General features: G+C 45.0%; 1 protein-coding gene across 1 annotated transcript in view; it reads left to right on the top strand.

The window, feature by feature from the left end:
* The window catches only part of LOC138372378 (uncharacterized), an 86,203-nt gene that overhangs the window by 31,772 nt on the left and 26,702 nt on the right, over positions 1 to 27,729 (top strand). The window contains exon 3 of the mRNA XM_069337681.1: positions 13,120 to 13,821. Within this exon, the coding sequence (XP_069193782.1) occupies positions 13,120 to 13,821 (702 nt within the window). The remainder of the gene's footprint in view (positions 1 to 13,119; positions 13,822 to 27,729) is intronic.

Raw genomic sequence — 27,729 nt, 5'->3', positions numbered from 1 at the left:
GGCATAAATATTTTACAGCTAAGATTGAGATTTATAATAGAGTATGAATGAGAGGTTTGGCAGCCATGCGTGGTCACCACCCTTCTCTCTCCACTTCCACCTCCCCTGACAACACCTTCCACCACTGACCCCACCTGCCTCTTTCCACCACCTGCCTCCCCTGACCCCACCTGCCTCCCCTGACCCCACCTGCCTACCCTGACCCCACCTGCCTCCCCTGACACCACCTGCCTCCCCTGACCCCACCTGCCTCCCCTGACCCCACCTGCCTACCCTGACCCCACCTGCCTACCCTGACCCCACCTGCCTACCCTGACCCCACCTGCCTCCCCTGACCCCACCTGCCTCCCCTGACCCCACCTGCCTCCCCTGACCCCACCTGCCTCCCTTGACCCCACCTGCCTCCCCTGACACCACCTGCCTCCCCTGACCCCGCCTGCCTCCCCTGACCAACCTGCCTCCCCTGACCCCGCCTGCCTCCCCTGACACCACCTGCCTCCCCTGACACCACCTGCCTCCCCTGACCCCACCTGCCTCCCCTGACACCACCTGCCTCCCCTGACCAACCTGCCTCCCCTGACCCCGCCTGCCTCCCCTGACCCCACCTGCCTCCCCTGACACCACCTGCCTCCCCTGACCCCGCCTGCCTCCCCTGACACCGCCTGCCTCCCCTGACACCGCCTGCCTCCCCTGACCCCACCTGCCTCCCCTGACACCACCTGCCTCTTTCCACCACCTGCCTCCCCTGACACCGCCTGCCTCTTTCCACCACCTGCCTCCCCTGACACCGCCTGCCTCCCCTGACACCACCTGCCTCTTTCCACCACCTGCCTCCCCTGACACCGCCTGCCTCTTTCCACCACCTGCCTCCCCTGACCCCGCCTGCCTCCCCTGACCCCGCCTGCCTCCCCTGACCCCACCTGCCTCCCTTGACCCCACCTGCCTCCCCTGACACCGCCTGCCTCTTTCCACCACCTGCCTCCCCTGACCCCGCCTGCCTCCCCTGACCCCGCCTGCCTCCCCTGACCCCGCCTGCCTCCCCTGACCCCACCTGCCTCCCCTGACCAACCTGCCTCCCCTGACCCCGCCTGCCTCCCCTGACCCCGCCTGCCTCCCCTGACACCGCCTGCCTCCCCTGACACCGCCTGCCTCCCCTGACCCCACCTGCCTCCCCTGACACCACCTGCCTCTTTCCACCACCTGCCTCCCCTGACACCGCCTGCCTCTTTCCACCACCTGCCTCCCCTGACACCGCCTGCCTCCCCTGACACCACCTGCCTCCCCTGACACCACCTGCCTCCCCTGACACCACCTGCCTCCCCTGACACCACCTGCCTCCCCTGACACCACCTGCCTCCCCTGACACCACCTGCCTCCCCTGACACCGCCTGCCTCCCCTGACACCGCCTGCCTCCCCTGACACCACCTGCCTCCCCTGACACCACCTGCCTCCCCTGACACCACCTGCCTCCCCTGACACCACCTGCCTCCCCTGACACCACCTGCCTCCCCTGACACCGCCTGCCTCCCCTGACACCACCTGCCTCCCCTGACACCACCTGCCTCCCCTGACACCGCCTGCCTCCCCTGACACCACCTGCCTCCCCTGACACCACCTGCCTCCCCTGACACCGCCTGCCTCCCCTGACACCACCTGCCTCCCCTGACACCACCTGCCTCCCCTGACACCGCCTGCCTCCCCTGACACCACCTGCCTCCCCTGACACCACCTGCCTCCCCTGACACCGCCTGCCTCCCCTGACACCACCACAAATGATGCCAGCCACCTCACCAAGGCCCAACGTTCACACGACCTGTGCTTGTTTTATTGGCCTCCTCAAAATTTATTCTAAATAGATATTAGTACAGTACGTAGGCTGTTAGAGGAGGGAGGGAGGGATCCAGGAAACAACCCCCCCCCCCTCCCACCCCTCACCCCCCCCAATGGCTCAGGGAGCGACCGGCCGGCCACACAATGCCGGCTGTTATCTACACCCCAATTGTATTAAAAATTCTGTGAAAAGGAAATGTGTTCAAACTGTTTAAAATATGTACTGTATATATTACAATTTTCACCATTATTATTGCTCCAATATGACATTTTTCTAATAAAAAGGCTATTTTCAGTGTAGATAATGCGATAATTATCATTAAATTGACTCTTGGCATCTGACGACGAGAGGAGAGTGAGGTAGTAGGTGGTCTCTGTGGTCAGGTGGAGGAAGGAGGGTGGGGGCGGGGGAGCACGTGTTGCCTCCTGACAATAACTCTCTCACCAATGCCTCCCTGACACCATTTTATCACCATTTTTATCACCATTTCTCCCTAGAAACAATGGGTAGGGATAATAAAACACTACATAACTGTTTACACTCTGGCGAATCATAGTTGATGACAGCCAGCTCTGACGCTCGGCCTCGGTGACCGCTTGGACGAACATTCCTCACTTAATCGAACATTTGTATGTTCCACTGAACATTTGGTACCGAATTCAATTTGTTCGGCTCTTCCGGGAATTCGATAGAGCGGGGTTCGTTAGTCTGAGGAAGCACTGTATATGACAGCTATATCAGAGAAAACACTGTACAAGGAACCATAAAGACCTGGCTTAATTACCTTTAGTATGAGGCGATCTCGTGATCTAACCGGCTCACCCTATATCTATTGACATTAATGGCCATAAATGAAAGATAAACAGGTTTCGGAAAGACACTTCCCTTGAGATTGATGACAGCGTGTTGATGATGGCAGATCACTACTCTGATCTTCCATAACACTTCGTCCAAGAGAATTTATAGGAGCTGAATTTGCTCCATGACTCTGGTCTAATTACAATAACAATGGCTGACCACTCCCTCCTCCCTGACGCCTGGCTTACATTGTCCAGATGACAGTAAGTGATAGAAGGGTCACATTTACTCTATTTTAATTCTGATAATTAAGTTAATTTATATGAGATGTTTTTATGATGGTAAAGTCCAAAGACTAATGTATTTAAGAATAATTCCCACCATAATAGGTGGTGAATTTATAATAGTATGTGGTAATGATATCCCATTTTCTATAGACAGAAATTCCACTACAATTTACATTTTCTATGGGTAACTTGTGTATACAATACAGCAGCAATATTATCTGTCTGTATGATATTATTAAATGGTGTCGGATTTTCCGACATAATTCCCCAGGGGCTGCTCACGGGTCGAAGTCCTATTTAGAACAGACAAACACCGATACTCCTCCTTCGAATTATTAGATTAATTTGATGTTAGTAGTTAGTAATCACACATTTGTGTGTCTGTTCGTACAGGACGGATGTCCCGTACTAGAGTTGCAGGGGTTAGAAGTCTAATGCGATTTCATTTCCCTGTTAACTCTTGAAAGGCTAAAATTCAAGCCTAATTACATATTATTTAACCCAGAAGACTGAATGTGATCAAGTACTACAGTCAAGTATGATTCAGGGACTGCAGTGAGATCAGTGACATTAGATATAACTTGAAGTTTGTTCCGGTAACTGGTCACTGATATATAAACACTGAGGCCCATGGAATGCATCTTGATTAAATAATAAATGTATCAAATCAGTCATCAGATTTATTGGGGTTTAATTTAGTTAATTGATTCAGAAGATTGAATAGCTCATCATTAAAGTAAAGTATGGTTCTGAGACTGCAGTGGGTTCAGTGACATTGGTCGCAGTGACTTGTAGCTGTTTAGGCTACTGTTCACTGATTTGCCACTGAGGCCTCATGAACTCATCTTGAGCTTTAAATGATGATACTAACATCAACCTCTGTTACTATAGTCAGCTGTAATCTCCTTAGTATAATGCTACTGGAGAAATATAATCAGCTGACAAATTTAGACTTCTATTGGTATTGTTTATCTGCAGGCATAGGTCTCCTCAGGCTTGATACTGGGCCTGAGAGTAATTTACCTCCTGCAGAGTTTAACATGGTTATGCCCTGATATTTAGTAGGGCTACCGATGAATCGATGACAGTCTGTCCCTACAAGGAGACCGAAGTCGGTGAGGTGATCAGACTTAATATTATCTGCCAATTTTATTCCTCTATTTCTCAGGAATTTGGCTGTTGCTCTCAGACCTTGAACTTGTAGGTCTACTGGTATTTTGTCCACCACAATGGCTTGTACTCGACAGACGTACCTGCCTAAACGTACTGATGGTTGTACCACCTGGTAGACTTGAGGTCCTGCATCTGTTACAAACCCTGAGATATTGAATGACATCTGGGCTACAGGCCTTAATTGTAGTTCATCTGCCAACTTTTTAGTGACATATGTTCTCTGGGATCCTTGGTCAAACAACCCACGGGTATGGACCTTGGCCCTCTTATTCAGGATGGTAATTTGGGCAGTAGGCAAAGTTGTATTACCTTTAGACTTCGCGGATTGGACACTCTGTGTTGGTTGCACCTTGCAGTACTGTACTGTGGTGGGAATGCTATCTTCCACCTTGGGGTTTGGAGACGTTGTTTTGATGTCTCTGCACAATGCTGCATGGTGCTGACCTTTGTTACACCTATTACAGGTGTGTAATTGGGTCTCACAGTCCTTGATGTTATGTTTCCTGAGGCACCTCGTGCAATGTTGCAAATCTTTGAGTCGCTCAACACGGGCGTCACTATCAGGAAAATTAGAGCAGTGGTACATTGAATGTTTCTCATCGCAGAACAAACATGTTCCATAGCTTCCAGTACCCTTTGGTGTCACGTTCTTGGGTGACACAGTAACTATAGGCTTGGAGGATCCCACTGCATATACACCCACACTGCTACTGTTCCACTTTGGTGTTGAATTATATTGTCTAGATTGATTTGGAGTACCTTTGGTACTCTGTGGTTTACTATTATTGGTTTCTGAGGGTTTACCTGGTGGTTTTAATTTGTCATCTTTTCGTAATTGATGAACTACTGACTTTAAACCTTCAGATATTTCATTCATGGATAAGATACTTTTATTGTAATGAGCACTCATTTGTCTCAATATGTCCCTAGGTATTTTCTCCTGGACAATTATTTTCAAGACCCACTCAGCCCCGTTTGTATCTGCTGTCAGGCTGAGGGCATTGATCAATGATTCTACCTCCAGCTTGAAGACTTGGAGTGAATCAGCTGAAGCCTCCGGTGGGGGTAAATGCAACAGCTCATGAACTAAATGTGATGTTCTTACTTCTGGATCAGCATAATTATCCTTGAGGAGTTTTACTGCCAGATCATAGCCATCATTAGTTAATCTCAGATGGGATACTACTGTTTTAGCCTCACCTGATAATTGGCCTGGCAAATAAGAGAATTTACTACTCTTTGGTAAAGATTGTTTTGAGTCCACAAGGTCAACGAATTTGTTCCAAAATTCGTCCCAATCTTCCTCATCTTTTCCTGAGAAAGTGGGTAAATTAATTGGAGGGAGTCGAGCTTCTGCTTGACTCGTATTAGATGCAACTGTTGTTGTTGTTGCTGTTGCCTTGTTCTGGGCAATTAATTTGACGTAAGGCTGTAACGTGGCCTGAGTGTGATCTTCATAACTCGCTAGATCAACCATAATGTCGTCTATTTCTGTTTCTGATAAATTGGTGTTGGCAAGTTCAGCCACATATGTTGCTATTTGGCATTTGATTTGCTAAAATTTACCTGCAGCTGCTTGATAATAGCTTTCGAGGTCAGCATAATCAACTTGAGATTGTTGTAACAAATCTTCACATTTCTTGATCTGTCTTGTTAAGTGGCCTTTAAGACCTGCAAGGGTTCTTTTCATTCTCCCTGCATTATCCATACTGGCTAGTTGGTGAAGCCTTGTGGGGCTTGTACTTGGGTCGCTCATAATACTGAACAAGCACTGATGGTAGCCTAGGGTAAAATTCTGCACTCACTAGGCTGTAATCCTACCTCTACTAGAGGTTAGCACTTAAAATTAATACACATTATATATATACAATCATACACACTAATGATTTGAGTGATAAACCAGTGTCACTGGAAGTACCTTTAGGTTAGCTCTTCTATATCACCCTAGGATGGTATAGACACTAATTAATCACTCAAAGGTGTAATGACCATAAGTAAATTATTATATATACAACTCAACTCGAGTTGATAAAAATTACACCCAAAATAGGGTCTGGACCATTCATTAATGGTGCTAGGTTGTTCAATATAGTACAACTAGACTATGGTAATAATGGGACTAGGATGAACAATAAATAGTTCAACTAGTCAATGGTAATATCCTACCCTGTTGTGGGTTGGCAATTAGTAAATATTATATTGAGATCACTAGTGCAATATATATTAAATAATTCTCTATTTTGGAGAAATAATCTACACATTTATTGATAATAGCCTCTATGAAACTTCTAATATTATCTAGAAGTATTAAATATTATTAGTGACCTCGCGAAATAAACTCCACAAAATTCGTAGATAATCTCTCGCGAAATTTAACACCACGAAATCAGTGAATAATATTTTTTTTTGTTTTGAGATATATACAAGAGTTGTTACATTCTTGTACAGCCACTAGTACGCGTAGCGTTTCGGGCAGGTTCTTAATCCTATGGTCCCTGGAATACGATCCCCTGCCGCGAAGAATAATATATCACGAAGACACAGTCACTAATTTGGCTGGCTTCAATATTAGCGCTGTCATTTCACAGAATAACACGCCACCAAATCTGTGGGTGTGCATGAAACCGCTGACTAAGGCTTATCTGAACTGAGCGGGGCTCGTGAACTCGCTCGAGGCAACGCCGCCGTCTTTGACTGCTGGCTTTGTATAAATCACACTGCACTAGTATATTTAATGAATCCACTGGTTAACTGGTTCATCCGGTACTAAGATGACCAAATGTGGGTTCATAGGACCAATATTCCGGTTCCGAAGGTCCAAATAATGTGGGAACCGACCTGTGAGATTTATATTTATTTAATTTAAATGAATTTATATAGAATTTATATTTATGTTAATTTGTATACTTCGATAGCAATTTGTATAATGATAAGTGGACTGTATTTCTGCAATAATCTCAAAATCTCACAAATCGCTCCTCTACACATTAGGGGGGGTTTATATTAAATTTATATATATGCAGCGCATCAAACTACAGTATTAACTACACATTGAAGAGGTTCCTTATCTTATTGTACAGCAGGCCTTAGTCCACCAGGTATAACCAGGATGTAGACACCAAATTATCCTCTTTGAGGTAGCTTCCATCACCCAGTAACTGGTACACAAAGCATGCTTCCTCGTCTTGACCTGTCAAAAGGGCGCTAGCTGTAAAGCCAGAATCCTAATATATGACAGCTATATCAGAGAAAACACTGTACAAGGAACCATAAAGACCTGGCTTAATTACCTTTAGTATGAGGCGATCTCGTGATCTAACCGGCTCACCCTATATCTATTGACATTAATGGCCATAAATGAAAGATAAACAGGTTTCGGAAAGACACTTCCCTTGAGATTGATGACAGCGTGTTGATGATGGCAGATCACTACTCTGATCTTCCATAACACTTCGTCCAAGAGAATTTATAGGAGCTGAATTTGCTCCATGACTCTGGTCTAATTACAATAACAATGGCTGACCACTCCCTCCTCCCTGACGCCTGGCTTACATTGTCCAGATGACAGTAAGTGATAGAAGGGTCACATTTACTCTATTTTAATTCTGATAATTAAGTTAATTTATATGAGATGTTTTTATGATGGTAAAGTCCAAAGACTAATGTATTTAAGAATAATTCCCACCATAATAGGTGGTGAATTTATAATAGTATGTGGTAATGATATCCCATTTTCTATAGACAGAAATTCCACTACAATTTACATTTTCTATGGGTAACTTGTGTATACAATACAGCAGCAATATTATCTGTCTGTATGATATTATTAAATGGTGTCGGATTTTCCGACATAATTCCCCAGGGGCTGCTCACGGGTCGAAGTCCTATTTAGAACAGACAAACACCGATACTCCTCCTTCGAATTATTAGATTAATTTGATGTTAGTAGTTAGTAATCACACATTTGTGTGTCTGTTCGTACAGGACGGATGTCCCGTACTAGAGTTGCAGGGGTTAGAAGTCTAATGCGATTTCATTTCCCTGTTAACTCTTGAAAGGCTAAAATTCAAGCCTAATTACATATTATTTAACCCAGAAGACTGAATGTGATCAAGTACTACAGTCAAGTATGATTCAGGGACTGCAGTGAGATCAGTGACATTAGATATAACTTGAAGTTTGTTCCGGTAACTGGTCACTGATATATAAACACTGAGGCCCATGGAATGCATCTTGATTAAATAATAAATGTATCAAATCAGTCATCAGATTTATTGGGGTTTAATTTAGTTAATTGATTCAGAAGATTGAATAGCTCATCATTAAAGTAAAGTATGGTTCTGAGACTGCAGTGGGTTCAGTGACATTGGTCGCAGTGACTTGTAGCTGTTTAGGCTACTGTTCACTGATTTGCCACTGAGGCCTCATGAACTCATCTTGAGCTTTAAATGATGATACTAACATCAACCTCTGTTACTATAGTCAGCTGTAATCTCCTTAGTATAATGCTACTGGAGAAATATAATCAGCTGACAAATTTAGACTTCTATTGGTATTGTTTATCTGCAGGCATAGGTCTCCTCAGGCTTGATACTGGGCCTGAGAGTAATTTACCTCCTGCAGAGTTTAACATGGTTATGCCCTGATATTTAGTAGGGCTACCGATGAATCGATGACAGTCTGTCCCTACAAGGAGACCGAAGTCGGTGAGGTGATCAGACTTAATATTATCTGCCAATTTTATTCCTCTATTTCTCAGGAATTTGGCTGTTGCTCTCAGACCTTGAACTTGTAGGTCTACTGGTATTTTGTCCACCACAATGGCTTGTACTCGACAGACGTACCTGCCTAAACGTACTGATGGTTGTACCACCTGGTAGACTTGAGGTCCTGCATCTGTTACAAACCCTGAGATATTGAATGACATCTGGGCTACAGGCCTTAATTGTAGTTCATCTGCCAACTTTTTAGTGACATATGTTCTCTGGGATCCTTGGTCAAACAACCCACGGGTATGGACCTTGGCCCTCTTATTCAGGATGGTAATTTGGGCAGTAGGCAAAGTTGTATTACCTTTAGACTTCGCGGATTGGACACTCTGTGTTGGTTGCACCTTGCAGTACTGTACTGTGGTGGGAATGCTATCTTCCACCTTGGGGTTTGGAGACGTTGTTTTGATGTCTCTGCACAATGCTGCATGGTGCTGACCTTTGTTACACCTATTACAGGTGTGTAATTGGGTCTCACAGTCCTTGATGTTATGTTTCCTGAGGCACCTCGTGCAATGTTGCAAATCTTTGAGTCGCTCAACACGGGCGTCACTATCAGGAAAATTAGAGCAGTGGTACATTGAATGTTTCTCATCGCAGAACAAACATGTTCCATAGCTTCCAGTACCCTTTGGTGTCACGTTCTTGGGTGACACAGTAACTATAGGCTTGGAGGATCCCACTGCATATACACCCACACTGCTACTGTTCCACTTTGGTGTTGAATTATATTGTCTAGATTGATTTGGAGTACCTTTGGTACTCTGTGGTTTACTATTATTGGTTTCTGAGGGTTTACCTGGTGGTTTTAATTTGTCATCTTTTCGTAATTGATGAACTACTGACTTTAAACCTTCAGATATTTCATTCATGGATAAGATACTTTTATTGTAATGAGCACTCATTTGTCTCAATATGTCCCTAGGTATTTTCTCCTGGACAATTATTTTCAAGACCCACTCAGCCCCGTTTGTATCTGCTGTCAGGCTGAGGGCATTGATCAATGATTCTACCTCCAGCTTGAAGACTTGGAGTGAATCAGCTGAAGCCTCCGGTGGGGGTAAATGCAACAGCTCATGAACTAAATGTGATGTTCTTACTTCTGGATCAGCATAATTATCCTTGAGGAGTTTTACTGCCAGATCATAGCCATCATTAGTTAATCTCAGATGGGATACTACTGTTTTAGCCTCACCTGATAATTGGCCTGGCAAATAAGAGAATTTACTACTCTTTGGTAAAGATTGTTTTGAGTCCACAAGGTCAACGAATTTGTTCCAAAATTCGTCCCAATCTTCCTCATCTTTTCCTGAGAAAGTGGGTAAATTAATTGGAGGGAGTCGAGCTTCTGCTTGACTCGTATTAGATGCAACTGTTGTTGTTGTTGCTGTTGCCTTGTTCTGGGCAATTAATTTGACGTAAGGCTGTAACGTGGCCTGAGTGTGATCTTCATAACTCGCTAGATCAACCATAATGTCGTCTATTTCTGTTTCTGATAAATTGGTGTTGGCAAGTTCAGCCACATATGTTGCTATTTGGCATTTGATTTGCTAAAATTTACCTGCAGCTGCTTGATAATAGCTTTCGAGGTCAGCATAATCAACTTGAGATTGTTGTAACAAATCTTCACATTTCTTGATCTGTCTTGTTAAGTGGCCTTTAAGACCTGCAAGGGTTCTTTTCATTCTCCCTGCATTATCCATACTGGCTAGTTGGTGAAGCCTTGTGGGGCTTGTACTTGGGTCGCTCATAATACTGAACAAGCACTGATGGTAGCCTAGGGTAAAATTCTGCACTCACTAGGCTGTAATCCTACCTCTACTAGAGGTTAGCACTTAAAATTAATACACATTATATATATACAATCATACACACTAATGATTTGAGTGATAAACCAGTGTCACTGGAAGTACCTTTAGGTTAGCTCTTCTATATCACCCTAGGATGGTATAGACACTAATTAATCACTCAAAGGTGTAATGACCATAAGTAAATTATTATATATACAACTCAACTCGAGTTGATAAAAATTACACCCAAAATAGGGTCTGGACCATTCATTAATGGTGCTAGGTTGTTCAATATAGTACAACTAGACTATGGTAATAATGGGACTAGGATGAACAATAAATAGTTCAACTAGTCAATGGTAATATCCTACCCTGTTGTGGGTTGGCAATTAGTAAATATTATATTGAGATCACTAGTGCAATATATATTAAATAATTCTCTATTTTGGAGAAATAATCTACACATTTATTGATAATAGCCTCTATGAAACTTCTAATATTATCTAGAAGTATTAAATATTATTAGTGACCTCGCGAAATAAACTCCACAAAATTCGTAGATAATCTCTCGCGAAATTTAACACCACGAAATCAGTGAATAATATTTTTTTTTGTTTTGAGATATATACAAGAGTTGTTACATTCTTGTACAGCCACTAGTACGCGTAGCGTTTCGGGCAGGTTCTTAATCCTATGGTCCCTGGAATACGATCCCCTGCCGCGAAGAATAATATATCACGAAGACACAGTCACTAATTTGGCTGGCTTCAATATTAGCGCTGTCATTTCACAGAATAACACGCCACCAAATCTGTGGGTGTGCATGAAACCGCTGACTAAGGCTTATCTGAACTGAGCGGGGCTCGTGAACTCGCTCGAGGCAACGCCGCCGTCTTTGACTGCTGGCTTTGTATAAATCACACTGCACTAGTATATTTAATGAATCCACTGGTTAACTGGTTCATCCGGTACTAAGATGACCAAATGTGGGTTCATAGGACCAATATTCCGGTTCCGAAGGTCCAAATAATGTGGGAACCGACCTGTGAGATTTATATTTATTTAATTTAAATGAATTTATATAGAATTTATATTTATGTTAATTTGTATACTTCGATAGCAATTTGTATAATGATAAGTGGACTGTATTTCTGCAATAATCTCAAAATCTCACAAATCGCTCCTCTACACATTAGGGGGGGTTTATATTAAATTTATATATATGCAGCCAATCAAACTACAGTATTAACTACACATTGAAGAGGTTCCTTATCTTATTGTACAGCAGGCCTTAGTCCACCAGGTATAACCAGGATGTAGACACCAAATTATCCTCTTTGAGGTAGCTTCCATCACCCAGTAACTGGTACACAAAGCATGCTTCCTCGTCTTGACCTGTCAAAAGGGCGCTAGCTGTAAAGCCAGAATCCTAATATATGACAGCTATATCAGAGAAAACACTGTACAAGGAACCATAAAGACCTGGCTTAATTACCTTTAGTATGAGGCGATCTCGTGATCTAACCGGCTCACCCTATATCTATTGACATTAATGGCCATAAATGAAAGATAAACAGGTTTCGGAAAGACACTTCCCTTGAGATTGATGACAGCGTGTTGATGATGGCAGATCACTACTCTGATCTTCCATAACACTTCGTCCAAGAGAATTTATAGGAGCTGAATTTGCTCCATGACTCTGGTCTAATTACAATAACAATGGCTGACCACTCCCTCCTCCCTGATGCCTGGCTTACATTGTCCAGATGACAGTAAGTGATAGAAGGGTCACATTTACTCTATTTTAATTCTGATAATTAAGTTAATTTATATGAGATGTTTTTATGATGGTAAAGTCCAAAGACTAATGTATTTAAGAATAATTCCCACCATAATAGGTGGTGAATTTATAATAGTATGTGGTAATGATATCCCATTTTCTATAGACGGAAATTCCACTACAATTTACATTTTCTATGGGTAACTTGTGTATACAACACAGCAATATTATCTGTCTGTATGATATTATTAAATGGTGTCGGATTTTCCGACACTTTCTTCATCTGTATCATGATGAAGAATATAACTTATTTTTTTTTTTTGCTTGGCCCTTATCACTAACCCTCATAGGTGACATGGCGACTTATTTACACTAAGAATATCAAACATATCCAAAATATCCCAGAGAAAAGTGTAGTGGGTTGTGTAGTGAACAACAGCTATGGTGAAACTGAAGCATCAGGGACGCATGTTTACTTCTGAATGCTGTGCAAACGGATGAATACCGAACATGAACACAGTGTCTGAATACTGTAACGTGTGAATTGGAAGCAGTGCAAATATTGAGGTTCCTCTGTACAAGGAAATTATGTAAATATTATATAATTTGTATTGATAAATACAGTACAGTACTGTAATATTACTTTTTGTTGCAAATACATCTAGCTTAACCAAATATTCTTTTCCACAGGATAACAAGCCAGAGGAATGTTCAGTGTGTTATAACGATTATGACGACAATCAACTACGGCCTCGCACACTGCCGTGCGGCCACACATTCTGCTCCCAGTGTATTGACAATGCTATCAAGAATGGTCAGCTGAACTGCCCCAGCTGCCGTGCCGAGCATGCTGCCACAGCTGCTACTCTGTTCCCAATTAATTATGGTATGGAAGCCCTTATCAGAAAACTAAAAGGTATCAAGGTTGTGCCAGGGGTAACAGTACCAGCAAAACCCATTAAAACTCCTGCGAGAGGAATCAGTAAGAAGTTACGTTCCCTGGTGCAGGAGCAGAAGAGCATCATCAGCAGCCTCATTACTAGCTGTGAAGAGGTACTGTCCCAGCTGGGGGAGTACCGGGGGCAGCTGGGGGACTGGAAGACTTGCCACCTCCAGCTCCAGGACAGACTCTATGCTCTGGTAGAGCAGAACAAGTCAGCAATGAAGCTCTTGGAACTGGAGGATACCAGTGTGGTGGATATGACAACACAAGGAGAGGAAGGGAAGACTCAGCTGCAGGCCATGTTGGGGAGCCTCAACACAGTCAACACCCTACAGGAGGTTGACACAACCATAGACACAGCTGATGAGTGCAGCATGAAGGTAGAAGATTGGCTCAAGAAGTGCCAGGAACTCTTCCCAGATGTCAAGACTGTCCACACCTCAGTGAAGGTACGTTGCTGAAGGTCACATTGTTCTCACCCAACTGAGTGTAGTATTGCCTCTATATAAACACTTTTGACATGGAGACACAATAAGATGAGAGTTGACTTTATATATAGGAAACTTTCTGGGGGAAGCCCCTTCGGCTTCACTGAGCTATCCGGGCTGATATGAGTGTATTAGACCCCTGACATCAGTCAAGCGAATGGAGTTCTAAGCCTAACACTGACCATGAGCCAGAACCTGGCCTCCCCTCAGAAAGGCACGACAAGCAATGGCCTATAGAAACCCCGTGTGGTTGAAAGCATTCTATATCTGCCATCAACCGGGTAATGCACCCAGAAAAGTAGGCATCCCAAAACAAACCTCTATTCTGGTTAAAAGATTGCTACTGGAAGCCGAACTATTGGACGGAACTCCCCAAATGAAAAATGAGCAAACGAACATGGTGTCACAACCTTCACCGTGCTGCCGTCTGCGCAGCAACCCCTCCTCCCCGGGAGGGAGTAGGGGAGCCCCAGACCCACGTGCCGGCTATCCACACACCAGTTCTGTGGCTGATGTGCTTCCTGGACGGTTGTGCGACTCTGGCTCTGAATTTTCCAGTGCTGTGCCTTGTGATGTGGTCCTGTCCGGTGGTGGTGTGCGAGCCAGGAGTACTTTTACCAGTACTCAGTCTGCTTGTGCCTAGGGTTACCTTCCCTAGGCAGGTAGCCCTAGAGTACTGCCTGTAAGTACTGCCCATGGAGCTTGGGGCTACCTTCCACAAATCACCTTTGGGGTCTACCGCTGCTGTGGGCTTTTGCTGCTCAGTGATTACCCTCCATTGGAGTCAGCTGGGGTGCTTCATGCACCCTTCTTTGCCTCTGGGAAGGAGGTAGTTTTCGTCACTGGTTGGGATGCAAGGTACTGTGCAGCTAGTTGTCATCTACTCATAGTGGCCGGCTCTGTTCCGCCTGGGCACGTTGTGCTCCTGCGAGATTTTTTGTTTTTTTATTGTTTTTGTTTTCCTGCCTGGTGGGGGGTCTGCCCCTTGGTTTTGGTCCTCACCCAATTATATCTTGGTGGTCCTCTACTAGGTACCCGTGAGTGTACATGTCCCGTGAGTTCAGCAATTTGGAGTTTGTTTTGGTAATTTTTGGCGCTGGTTAGCAGTTCCTAGTCTAGGCTTCCCCTAGTGAGAATACGCGACAAAGGGCCCTGGAAAACCCTATGTGGCTCAGTGGTCTGATGGAGGCGTCCCTCGAGTCCCATCTTGCTTCGTACGAGTTTTAAAGGTTGCTCTGTCTCCTTATCTCAGGGTGACACTCGCTGTTTGTGCCTCCGTCATGCTGCCTGTTGGGTCGGTGACACCTTCAACCTGGAGTCCCGCGAGTTTTGTTCCTTGTTTGTACTCCAATACACCCAGTCCACTGATAATGATCTACGGGTGCAGGCAGCTACGGCATTGCATGCGCGTTTTAGGTTGCTGCAATGACCTAGGTTGGATGCTCACCCAGAAGCCCTGAGACTGCCCCATGTTTGGTTATAGGGACCCAGATTTGGGGATGTTAGTCGTTTCGACTTTGGTTTTGTCAGTGCCCCCTTGTCCTTCCCCTGCTGTTGTTCGTCTTGTTCCTCCCCCCCTCCCCCTTGCTTCTGGCTCTGATGCATCTGAGAGTTTCAGAGTCGGGGTAGGGTTTAGTTGGTGTTGAGACTCTGACAGTTTCAGGGGATGCCCCTTCCTGTGCGACGATGGAGGCATTCAAGCCTGTTCCTTCAGCTGGTGCTTCTGGGTTTGACCAGTGGGCCCTCTTTATTCCAGCTTTTCCGGTGGCTTCTGCCTTTTCTTTTGAGGCAGGAGGCTTGGAGGACGGCTCAGCCCCGGGGCCTGATGTGGAGGTTCCCGGGGCAGGGGGAGGGGATGACTTGGGAGGCTTGGGCCCATTACACCCCGCTTGGTTTTTGGTACTCTCGGAGCAGGGCTTGTTACAGGGGGTAGGGTTTTCTTATCTTCCCTCCCTGTACGAGTTTGATATGGCGTCGACCCCTCCCTGTATTCGGTTCTGTGTTTTCTTGTGTGCTTCAGTCCAGTCCTTCCGGAGGTTTTTGGCCTCTCGCATCCCACCTCATGAGGTGCAGGAGGCTCTTAAGGTGGTTCAGGTTTACCTGGGGGACAACTATGTGCACCTCAATGCGTGCTTGTTCACCCCTGCCCTTCCTCGGGATGTCGGCATTGTGCAGCTTCACATGCAGGTTCCCACCCTTTTAGCTGCCCTGGTTGCTGAGAATTTTTGTGCCCGTGGCCTTTTGGTGTTGGTCTTGCGGTTCTTTTCCCTTCTCGAGCGGTCTTTGAATTGACTTGAAGAGGACATGGAGGCACTTGGGACCGATCCTGGGTCTAATGCGTTGGTTTTGACAGTGCGAGCATCGTCTGCCCTGTTGAAGCTGTTCGTGTTGCGGACATCCCGCATCCCTGCAGGATGCTGCAGGATGCAGTGTCTGTTTTTGTTTCTTATCTCGCATGTCGGCAGGCGATGATCTTTCAATCCGTGGAATCCGCTTGGGCTCTGGTTCTTAGGTTTCTTTGCCTGTTTGTCCTTTGCTGTTTACAGAGTCTGTGGTGGTGCAGTATCTTCAGGTAGCTTTTTCCGGTTGCCGTCCCATGTCAAACTTGTTTGTTCTCCAGGGGGCCTGTGGGGAGGTCTTCCCAGAAGGGTTGTGCCAGGGCTTGGGGTTCCTCTTGTCGTGGTAGGCCAGTGGTGCCAGTTTTGGGGATCACACAGCCTTCAGAACTGATGACGGCTGGTTAGCGCGGTGATCGCTCTGCTCATAATGTGCTTTTCATATCGTTTCTGATGGCCTGCGGTAGTGTTGGGTGGCCCCTCCTCCTTTAGGGGGTTCGGGGCTGGTGGGTGGGTCCCTCAGGTGAGTCCCGCATGTTTCCAGTTCTGAAACGGGACTGTGCAGACCTGCAGTTCATTCTGGACTTGCTCTGTCTGAGCCCTTGGGTCTCCTGTCCCTTCTTTCGGATGTCTACTCTGTCCCAGGTCTGTCTTTTCTTGGAGCCGGGCACTTGGATGGTGTCCCTTGACTCCGGGATGCATATTGGCATGTCCCAATTCATCTGGGGTTCAGGGACTGGCTTGGTTTTGTTGTGGGGCATCAGGCTTACCATTTTCATTGCCTTCCATTCGGCTCGAATCTGGCACCTTGCGTGTTCACACGCCTTACCCAGGTTATGGTGGCCCATCTGCTTCTCTTAAGGGTTCGGGTTTTGGCCTACCTTGATGACTGGATGGTGTGGGCTCCCAGCCAGTCCGCACGTCTGCTCACCAGGGATTTGGTTTTTTCCCAGCTCACCTGATTCGGGTTCCTGGTGAGCTGGAGAAGTCCCATCTGGTTCCCTCTCAGGTTCGGTCTTGGCTGGGTCTTGTGTGGGACTCTCGGAGTGCTTCCTTGTCTCTTCCTCCGGAGGCCCTTTGGCAGCAGTCCCGCCTTCGCCTGTTTCTGGGGGGATCCCGGGTCACGCGGTGGTTGCTCGAGGGTTTGTGTGGGAGTCTGAGCTTAGCAGTGATGGTCTACCCACCGGGTCGGGTTTGGTTTCGTTGGTTGTTCTGATTCCTTTGGGGTCATCCCTTCGGCCTCTCTCGCGATCGCTGGGTTTGGCCTCTGGGGGCCTTGCATCAGTTGCTGAGTCGCCGACTTCCTCTTTGGGTTTTTCGGGGGTTCACTGCCTTGCTGCCTACCCGAGCCCTCGCTCAATGTGTTCATGGACGCATTGTCTCTAGTCTGGGGCTTTGTGACCAGTGCTCAGAGTACCGGCCAGGAGTGGTGAGGTCTTTCCTTCCTGACCCACAGCTTGGTGTGGGAGTTTGTGGTGGTGTGGCTGTCACTTCGTAGGGTTCAGGTTGCTCGCGGATCGATGGTCAGGCTCCATTTGGACTGCTCCCCAGTGGTTCATTGCCGGGGTTCGATGCGGTCCTTGGCTCATTGGGGCTGGTAGCTTCGGGTGACTCGTCTGCTGAGTTCTCAGTGTTTGGCTCTCCTGGCAGTTCACATTCGGGGGGGAGGGGGTCCAACGTCCTGGCGGACGGCCTGTCTTGGTTCATTCCACTGTCCACGGAATGGACGGTGACGCTGACTCGTTCAATTGGCTCTGCCGGACATACGGGCTTCTGGAAGTGGACCTCTTCGCATCTGCATGGTTGGGGCGCCTCCCATTATATGTGGCACCCTTCCCCAACTGCAAGGCTGTCAGGGTCGACGCCTTCAGGCAGGACTGGTCAAGGTGGGGTTTCCTGTACCACTTCACCATTGTTCAGCTGTTACTCCAGGTCCTAACTCGCTTGGAGACTACCAAGGGAGAGTAGTCCTCTTAGCTCCTTGGTGGCCCGGCCCAGCCTTGGTTTCAGGTGCTGTTTGCTCGATGTCTGAACCCCGCGGGTCTTCCCGTGGCTCTGCCTCTTTCAGTAGATCGGACCAGTCCGTTACGTAGCTGGTTCTATCTTCTCCTTGAGTCTTCATGTCCAGTCTTTTTGATGTGGGTCTATCTCCGTTTGTATGGTGATCAGGTGGCTTTGTTAATGGTGTCCCACTTTGCATGCTTCATCTCTGTTTCAGTATGAAGTTTCCTGGCGGTCCTTCTGTTATTTCTTATCCCTTCGTAGGTCTCTGTTACGGTTGTCCTCTCCTTCCTTTCGTTGTTGTTTTGGGACTGTCATCTTATGCAGATTACTGTATAAACCCGCTAATCTGGACTATATGGGTAGGACCCCATGCCAGATAAGCCGGTTTTCTGGATTAACATACTTTTTCACCGCGTGAGTCCAAAAGTGACCATTTCCAAAAATGTTTGTACGGACAACCACTTGGTTTGCAAACTTAAGTTATCCAAAGGCAGGCATGGAGGGAGCTGTCAAGTCAGTCAGTCAGTCCAGTCCAGTCAGTGGAGGAGAGGTAGTGAGGGATGTGTAATTACCTAAGTGTAGTTACAGGATGGGAGCTACACTCGTGGTGTCTCGTCTTCCCAGCACTCTTTGTCATATAACGCTTTGAAATTACTGACGGTTTTGGCCTCCACCACCTTCTCACCTAACTTGTTCCAACCGTCTGCCACTCTGTTTACAAAAGTGAATTTTCTTATATATCTCCGGCAGCTTTGTTTCGTTAGTTTAAATCTATGACCTATTGTTCTTGAAGTGCCAGGTCTCAGAATTCTTCCCTATCAATTTTATTGATTCTTGTTACTATAATGAACGTAGTGATCATATTGCCTCTTTTTCTTCTATCCTCTAGTTTTTGCATATTTAATGCCTCTAACCTCTCCTCGTAGCTCTTCTCCTTCAGTTCTGGGAGCCACTTAGTGGCATGTCGTTTGCACCTTTTCCAGTTTGTTGATGTGCTTCTTATGATATGGGCACCATACAACCGCTGCATATTCCAGCTTTCGTCTAACAAAAGTCGTGAACAATTTCTTTAGTATATCTCCATCCATGTATTTAAAAGCAATTCTGAAGTTAGAAAGTTTAGCATAGGCTCCTCGCACAATGTTCTTAATGTGGTCCTCAGGTGACAGTTTCTATCTAGAACCACCCTTAGATTCCTTTTTTTTTTTAGAATTCTTTAAAGATTTCTCACATAATTTATAGGTTGTGTGGGGTCTATGTTCTCCAGTTCCACATTCCATAACATGGCATTTATTCACATTAAATTCTATTTGCCGAGTGTTGCTCCATGTACTTATTTTGTCCAGGTCTTCTTGAAGAGCATGACAATCATCTAGGTTTCTTATCTTCCCTATTATCTTAGCATCATCAGCAAACATGTTCATGTAATTCTGTATTCCCACAGGCAGATCGTTTATGTAGACAATGAACATTACCGGTACGATAACTGAACCCTGTGGTACTCCACTCGTGACATTCCTCCAATCTGATACTTTGCCTCAGTTTACGGCCCTCATTTTTCTGTCAGGAAATTTTTCATCCATGTTAGAAGTTTACCTGTCACCCTCCAATATGTTCCAGTTTCCAGAACATCCTCTTATGGGGAACTCTGTTGAAAGCCTTTTTTAGGTCCAGATAGATGCAGTCAACCCAACCATCTCTTTCCTGTAATATCTCTGTGGCTCGATCATAAAAACTGAGTAAGTTCGTTACACAGGATCTTCCAGATCGAAAACCATACTGTCTGTCTGATATTATATCGTTTTTCTCCAGGTATTCTACCCATTTAGTTTTAATTATTTTTTTTTCCAATATTTTGACTGTTACACTTGTCAATGATACAGGTCTATAATTAAGGGGGTCTTCCCTGCTTCCACATTTGTAGATTGGAACTATGTTAGCCTTTTTCCACACATCAGCTGCAACTCCTGTAAACAGGGATGCCTGAAAAATCAGTTGAAGTGGAATGCTGAGCTCAGGTGCACGTTCTCTTAGAACCCATGGTGAAACTCCATCTGGACCAACTGCTTTGTTCCTACTTAGCTCCTTGAGCATTTTTTCCACTTCGTCTCTAGACACCTCTATGTGCTCTATGTTGTTCTCTGGAATTCTTATTGTATCTGGTTCCCTGAAGACTTCATTTTCTACAACACACTTTGGAATTTTTCATTTAATGTTTCACATATTTCCTTTTCATTTTCCGTGAATCTATTTCCCATTTTCAACCTCTGAATATTATCCTTTGCCTGCAATTTGTTGTTTATGAATTTATAGAATAGACCTGGTTCTGTTTTACATTTGTTTGCAATCCCTTTTTCAAAACTTCTTTCTGCCTCTCTCCTCACTGCCGTGTAGTTGTTTCTCGCATCTTTGTATCGCTGGTATGTTTGGGGGTTCGGCCTCTTCCTGTATTGATTCCATTTTTGTGTCTTTTGGTCTCTGGCCTTCTTGCACTTTCTGTTGAACCAATCCTGTTTCCTAGTTCTGCATCTCTGTTTTGGTAAAGAAAAATTTGTGCCTTTATCATATATTTCACAAAACTTGACATACATCTCATTCACTTCCTTGTCTAGCAACAAGTCTGTCCAATTATACTCACTAAAAAATTTTCTAAGGTCACCATAATGTCCTCTCCTGAAGTCAGGTTTTTCAACTGCTTCAACCTTCTTATTTTCTTCCAGATTATAAAGCATTGCATATTTTATCCCCAAAAAGACATGGTCACTTTTACCCAAGAGAGGAAGGTTCTGAATGTCAAATATATCTTCCTCCTTCCTGGTAAATATCAAATCTAGCATGGAGGGAACGTCCCCTTCCCTCATCCTCGTAGCTTGTTTAACATGTTGATACAAGAATGTTTCCAGGATGAGGTCTACAAATCTACAGGTCCAAAAATCTTCTGTTTTAGCTTCATATGCTTCCCAGTCTATGGATTTCAAGTTGATGTCGCTGACTATCAACAGTCGTGATCTATCGTTATTCGTTCTCGCTATAATCTCTCTCATTATTGTTATAAAACCTTCTCATTTACTATCTAGCTCCTCCTTTGACCATGTGCTGCTTGGCGGTGGACTATATGCATTTATGATCATTAGTTTATCATCCTCATGGCAGATCGCTAGTGCTATTATGTCAACTTCTTGTGGATTGCCAGTCATTATTCGTTCACCTTTAGGTGTTCTTTTACCAGCACAGCAACGCCACCGCCTTTCCTAATTTTTCTGTCCCGTCTCCAAATTGAGTAGCCCCTTGGGAATATGACTTCATTTAAAATAACATCAAGTTTTGTCTCCGTGAGTGCAACAATGTCTGGTGTCTGCAGCTGTATTACATCACTTAACTCCAGTATCTTCGATCTCACTCCATCTATGTTGGTGTATGTAATCTTCAGGAACTTGTTTTCCCTCTCCTTATTCTTCACTCCACCTCTCTCTAATGCTTTTGTTGGTTTGCCTTTATGTACCACTTTACTGGTCTGCTTATCCCTATCACTTTGTAGAAAAAAGAATTGATTTCTTCTTCATTCCTGCTCTCATTTAAACTTTTTGCCTCGGCGAGGTTCAGTTTCAGCTTCTCTGTCTTCTTTTGAAAGATCTCGTCTTAACGACCACACTTTCCCATCCTCATCACTTTGTAATTTTCTAGCATTCCTTAGTACTTCTTCCATCTGTTTTGCACCATTTAGGGTGATCCTCAAAGGTCGATCTTTCCCTTTTACATACCTGCCTATTCTCCTGTAGTCGCACACATTCTCTATGGTTGTAAGACCTTCCACGAGGCCAACAATTTTATCTACTACTTTCGCTTCTTCTACAGCTCTTTCTGACCTAGATGTTATCTCCTTTTCTTTGCAACCAAAAATTATCAGGGACTTACTCCGATCAACTGTGTTTTGCACCAACTTCGGGTTAGATCTATCTCAAGATAGATGCCAATTTCTTTCTAACTTCCAGCTTAATGTTTGTTTTATCTTGGTTGCTGCAGTGTTTGGCTTCCTTTACTGCTTCTTCAATTTTTTCCTTCTCCTTGGCCACTTGTGCATAGGTGAGTTGCATATCTTTCTTGCACTGTTCTATTCCCTGTGTAACTTCCTCCATCTGTGCTGACAAAAGCTGTTTCTCCTGTTGAATTTCCTTACCTAACCTATTGTAGTCATTTATGTTTAAATTTACTTTAACTTCTTCCAAAATTATTTTTAAGAGTTTATTTTCTTCTTCCATGGCTTTGCAATTTGTTTCCAATTGATTTTTATCCATGCACAAGTCTTTCACTAAACCCTTAAGACATAAAACTTTGCTATTTAAATGGTCATTACTTTCTTTCAATTTACTAATTATTTCTACATGAATGTTCACTATAGTATCTAATTTTACCAACTTGTTGTATAGACTGGTTATATCAATGCTTTCTTCATTGAATCCAGCAAAATCAAGCTCTGTTTTGTATTTCCTCTTGCAGGCGGCCATCTTGAATGTTCTTCTCTGCACTGTAAACACTAGGGTAACTTTTTCTCATCTAATTTTTCACTTCCCTTAGCACATTCCTGTTATCTCACCTATTTTTCAAAAGCACTATACCTTTATGTTCTCTGGGACACCACTCACTACCATCATCCTGTACTACAATACTTAGGATTGTTGAAATATGCTGGAGCTCCTCTGATGCAAGTGTTGACCCTGGGGGTGTCACCTTTTTGAAAAGGTGTGTTATGAAGTCAGCGTGTTAATTCGCTGACTAAGCACCGACCAAAGTCTCCCACCATATTAAAATTTATATCTTAGCTTTATGCTATTAAATGTTGATTTTTGTGTTTAGTGTATAGTCTTATGATAAATTAATAATCATTAACATGTTTTATTGCTTCCTGTTTATTAATTTAACAAATACATTTTTACTTATGAATTATGGACAGTTGAACTATGTGACCAGTATAGTAGAGTGTGTATACGGCATGTGGGGGGTGGGGGTGGGGGAGGTGTGTCGGTGGTGGGCTGGCTCACTCCAATAACCCTTACACACTCGACCCTGTTAGCCAGATTTGTTTCTTAAATTCTGGATGTACATGCTCATATATATTTTTGGATACAGAATTTGTCTAGTAATATTATTAGGATAATAAAAAGTTATAAAAGTACTGTACTTGTTTTATGAATGCTTTATTATATTCAATGGAAATTCTCCAGGCTATTTCTGGCTGGCAATCTACTGCCACCTACAGAAGGATCTCTTGGGGAGGGAGGCAGTGAATGTGAGTGGGACAGAGGACGTGAGCAGCAGTGAGGGTGACTCCCCCCCCCCCCCTTCCTGGTGGTGATGTACAAAGAGTGTTAGGCCGTTGATCCGGCAAAATTTCCGCTAGTCCGGCTTCCATGGACATTTTTGCCAGATAGGGAGATAACTTTATCCGGCCATGATTTTTGCCGGATTAGAGCATTTTCCGGATTGGCGGATTCCCGATTAGTGGGTTTCTACAGTACTGTCGCCTCATATCGTGCGGCACTGGCAGAGCTACTGCAGCTTGCGTTCGGCATTGATGTTTCTTCTGCACTGTTCCGCAAGCTGTCTCGTGTTGTTTCACTTCCGAGCCTGCTCATGTGCCACCTGAACCGTCCTGGTCGTTGGACCGGGTGCTCTCTTTTCTGTCTCCTCGGTTTGTGGTGGCCCCTTCGGTTCAGGACTGTTTCTCCAAGGGTCTTTTCTTATTGGCATTGGCCTCTTGAGGTTGGGTTGGTCAGCTTCATACTCTCCTCCTACACAGGGGGTTTCTGCTCTTTTGGTCCTGGTGGCAGGTTTGTATGGCTGCAGCCGTCTCCTTTTCTGGCAAAGAATGAGACTGCTGCTTTCCAGATTGGTCCTTCGGTTGTTGATGCTTAGTTTGTTCAGCCAGGGGTACATCCTGTGTTGTGTCCAGTTGCGGCTTTCCGCCGTTACATGCGTGCCACGGCCTGGATGGCCGGGAACGAGCTTTGAGTTGACCTGGTTTCCCAACTTCCCTATTGCAGGGTTCTGGTCTCCCAGATTGTCCATAGGGTTATTTGGTCCAGCCAGCGTGCGGTGTATCCTTGTGAACACGACGTTCGTAAGTTTGCTGCGTGGGCTGCCGTCTTTGGTAACATGTCTTGGCCTGACATTCGGTCATTGGGTCGGCGGTTGCAGCCAGTTGTCTCGACTTTGAGTTAAGGAGCGAGTGGCGACCGCCTCCAGGGTAAGTCCCTCCTGTTTTTGTCTTTGGGTACGTAGCTCCGGGGAGTCAAAGGGGCTCCCCCAGAAAACCAGCATTTAATGTAATTAAATGCCAGAGGCTCCCTCGGCAACCTCCCTCCCTCCATCTGGTTGACAGTTTTTTGCGTGTTTTGACATCCAGTCTCAGAACTGGGGCATGGATAGTCAGCGCGGGGGTCTGGGGCTCCCCCTTCCCCCTCCCAGGGAGGGGAGAGCTGCGCAGAAAATAAAAGGGTGACTGTTGTGACGTCATGCTCGATTTTCAGTTGGGGAGTTGTGTCCAATAGTCTGGCTTTTAGTAGCAATCTATTAACCAGAATAAGGGGTTTGTGTTTGGGCATTTACCTCTCTGGGTGCCTGACCCCTGTCAATGGCAGACATAGAAGGCGTCCAATAATATGGGGGTTTCTATAGGTCATTGCTCCTTGTGCCTATCTGAGTGGGCCAGGTTCTGGCTTGTGGTCCCTGGTAGGGCTGAGAACTCCATTCACATGACTGATGCCAAAGTCTAATATATCCATATCAGCCTGAATAGCTCCGGGGTGCCTCCGGGTCTCCCCCAGAAAATGGCATTTCATTACATTCAATGCTGTATTTTTTGCTCTAACACCTGAAACATTGTTAATAATAAAGTCAACTGTCATCTTGGCATTTCTCTACACTGTGGTCAATACAGTACTCAGTGTTCACTACACCCATGTCAACTGTCATCTTGGCATTTCTCTACACTGTGGTCAATACAGTACTCAGTGTTCACTACACCCATGTCAACTGTCATCTTGGTGTTTCTCTACACTGTGGTCAGTACTCAGTGTTCACTACACCCATGTCAACTGTCATCTTGGCATTTCTCTACACTGTGATCAATACAGTACTCGGTGTTCACTGCACCCATGTCAACTGTCATCTTGGTGTTTCTCTACACTGTGGTCAACACTCAGTGTTCACTACACCCATGTCAACTGTCATCTTGGTGTTTCTCTACACTGTGGTCAGTACTCAGTGTTCACTACACCCATGTCAACTGTCATCTTGGTGTTTCTCTACACCGTGGTCAGTACTCAGTGTTCACTACACCCATGTCAACTGTCATCTTGGCATTTCTCTACACTGTGGTCAATACAGTACTCAGTGTTCACTACACCCATGTCAACTGTCATCTTGGTGTTTCTCTACACTGTGGTCAACACTCAGTGTTCACTACACCCATGTCAACTGTCATCTTGGTGTTTCTCTACACTGTGGTCAGTACTCAGTGTTCACTACACCCATGTCAACTGTCATCTTGGCATTTCTCTACACTGTGGTCAATACAGTACTCAGTGTTCACTACACCCATGTCAACTGTCATCTTGGTGTTTCTCTACACTGTTGTCAGTACTCAGTGTTCACTACACCCATGTCAACTGTCATCTTGGTGTTTCTCTACACTGTTGTCAGTACTCAGTGTTCACTACACCCATGTCAACTGTCATCTTGGTGTTTCTCTACACTGTTGTCAGTACTCAGTGTTCACTACACCCATGTCAACTGTCATCTTGGTGTTTCTCTACACTGTTGTCAGTACTCAGTGTTCACTACACCCATGTCAACTGTCATCTTGGTGTTTCTCTACACTGTGGTCAACACTCAGTGTTCACTACACCCATGTCAACTGTCATCTTGGTGTTTCTCTACACTGTGGGTCAGTGTAGAGAAACAACATTACTTATATTGCCAATATACCTTGAGGTTACCTTGAGGTGCTTTCGGGGCTTAGTGTCCCCGCGGCCCGGTCGTCGACCAGGCCTCCTGGTTGCTGGACTGATCAACCAGGCTGTTAGACGCGGCTGCTCGCAGCCTGACGTATGAGTCACAGCCTGGTTGATCAGGTATCCTTTGGAGGTGCTTATCCAGTTCTCTCTTGAACACTGTGAGGGGTCGGCCAGTTATGCCCCTTATGTGTAGTGGAAGCGTATTGAACAGTCTCGGGCCTCTGATGTTGATAGAGTTCTCTCTCAGAGTACCTGTTGCACCTCTGCTTTTCAACGGGGGTATTCTGCACATCCTGCCATGCCTCCTGGTCTCATGTGATGTTATTTCTGTGTGCAGGTTTGGGACCAGCCCCTCAATTATTTTCCACGTGTAAATTATTATGTATCTCTCCCGCCTGCGCTCAAGGGAGTACAGATTTAGGCTCTTTAGTCGGTCCCAGTAATTTAGATGTTTTACTGAGTGGATTCTAGCAGTAAAGGATCTCTGTACGCTCTCCAGGTCAGCAATTTCTCCAGCTTTGAAAGGGGCTGTCATTGTGCAGCAGTACTCCACTCTAGAGAGCACAAGTGTTTTGAAAAGTATCATCATCGGTATAGCATCTCTAGTGTGGAAATTTCTTGTTATCCAACCTGTCATTTTTCTTGCAGTTGTGACGGCTACTTTATTGTGTTCTTTAAAGGTAAGGTCTTCCGACATGAGTACACCCAGATCCTTTACATTGCCTTTTCGTTCTATGTTATGATTTGCCTGAGTTTTATACGTGGTTTCTGTTTTTATATTTTCAATTTTTCCATAGCGCATGAGCTGGAACTTATCCTCGTTAAACACCATATTATTTTCTGTAGCCCATAGAAAGACCTGATCTACATCTGATTGGAGGTTTGCCGTGTCCTCTATGTTGCCAACTCTCATGAAAATCCTAGTGTCATCTGCAAAGGATGATACAGTGCTATAGGTTGTGTTCTGGTCTATGTCCGATATGAGGATGAGAAAAAGTACTGGAGCAAGCACAGTACCCTGGGGGACAGAGCTCTTCACGGTTGATGGGCTGGATTTTATTTTGTTGACTATTACACATTGGGTTCTGTTATTCAGAAAATTGTAGATCCATCTGCCTATTTTCCCGGTAATTCCTTTTGAACGCATTTTATGTGCAATAACACCATGGTCACATTTATCAAAGGCTTTTGCGAAATCTGTGTAAATTACATCAGCATTTTGTTTGTCTTCCATAGCATCTAATGCCATATCATAGTGGTCCAGCAACTGTGACAGGCAAGAGTGCCCTGTTCTGAAACCATGTTGTCCGGGGTTATGGAGATGCTGTGATTCCATGTATTTTGTGATCTTACTTCTTAGCACTCTCTCAAAATTTTTTATGATGTGCGATGTTAGTGCTATCGGTCTGTAATTTTTTTGCCTCTGCCTTATTTCCTCCTTTATGGAGTGGTGCTATCTCTGCTGTTTTTAGTATGTCAGGGATAACGCCAGTATCTAGGCTTTGTCTCCACAG

This window comes from Procambarus clarkii, chromosome 38, assembly GCF_040958095.1.
Source record: "Procambarus clarkii isolate CNS0578487 chromosome 38, FALCON_Pclarkii_2.0, whole genome shotgun sequence".
NCBI classification, from domain to species: Eukaryota; Metazoa; Arthropoda; class Malacostraca; order Decapoda; family Cambaridae; genus Procambarus; species Procambarus clarkii.
The sequence above is the reverse complement of the archived record's forward strand: the minus strand, read 5'-3'. Positions and strand labels throughout refer to the sequence as shown.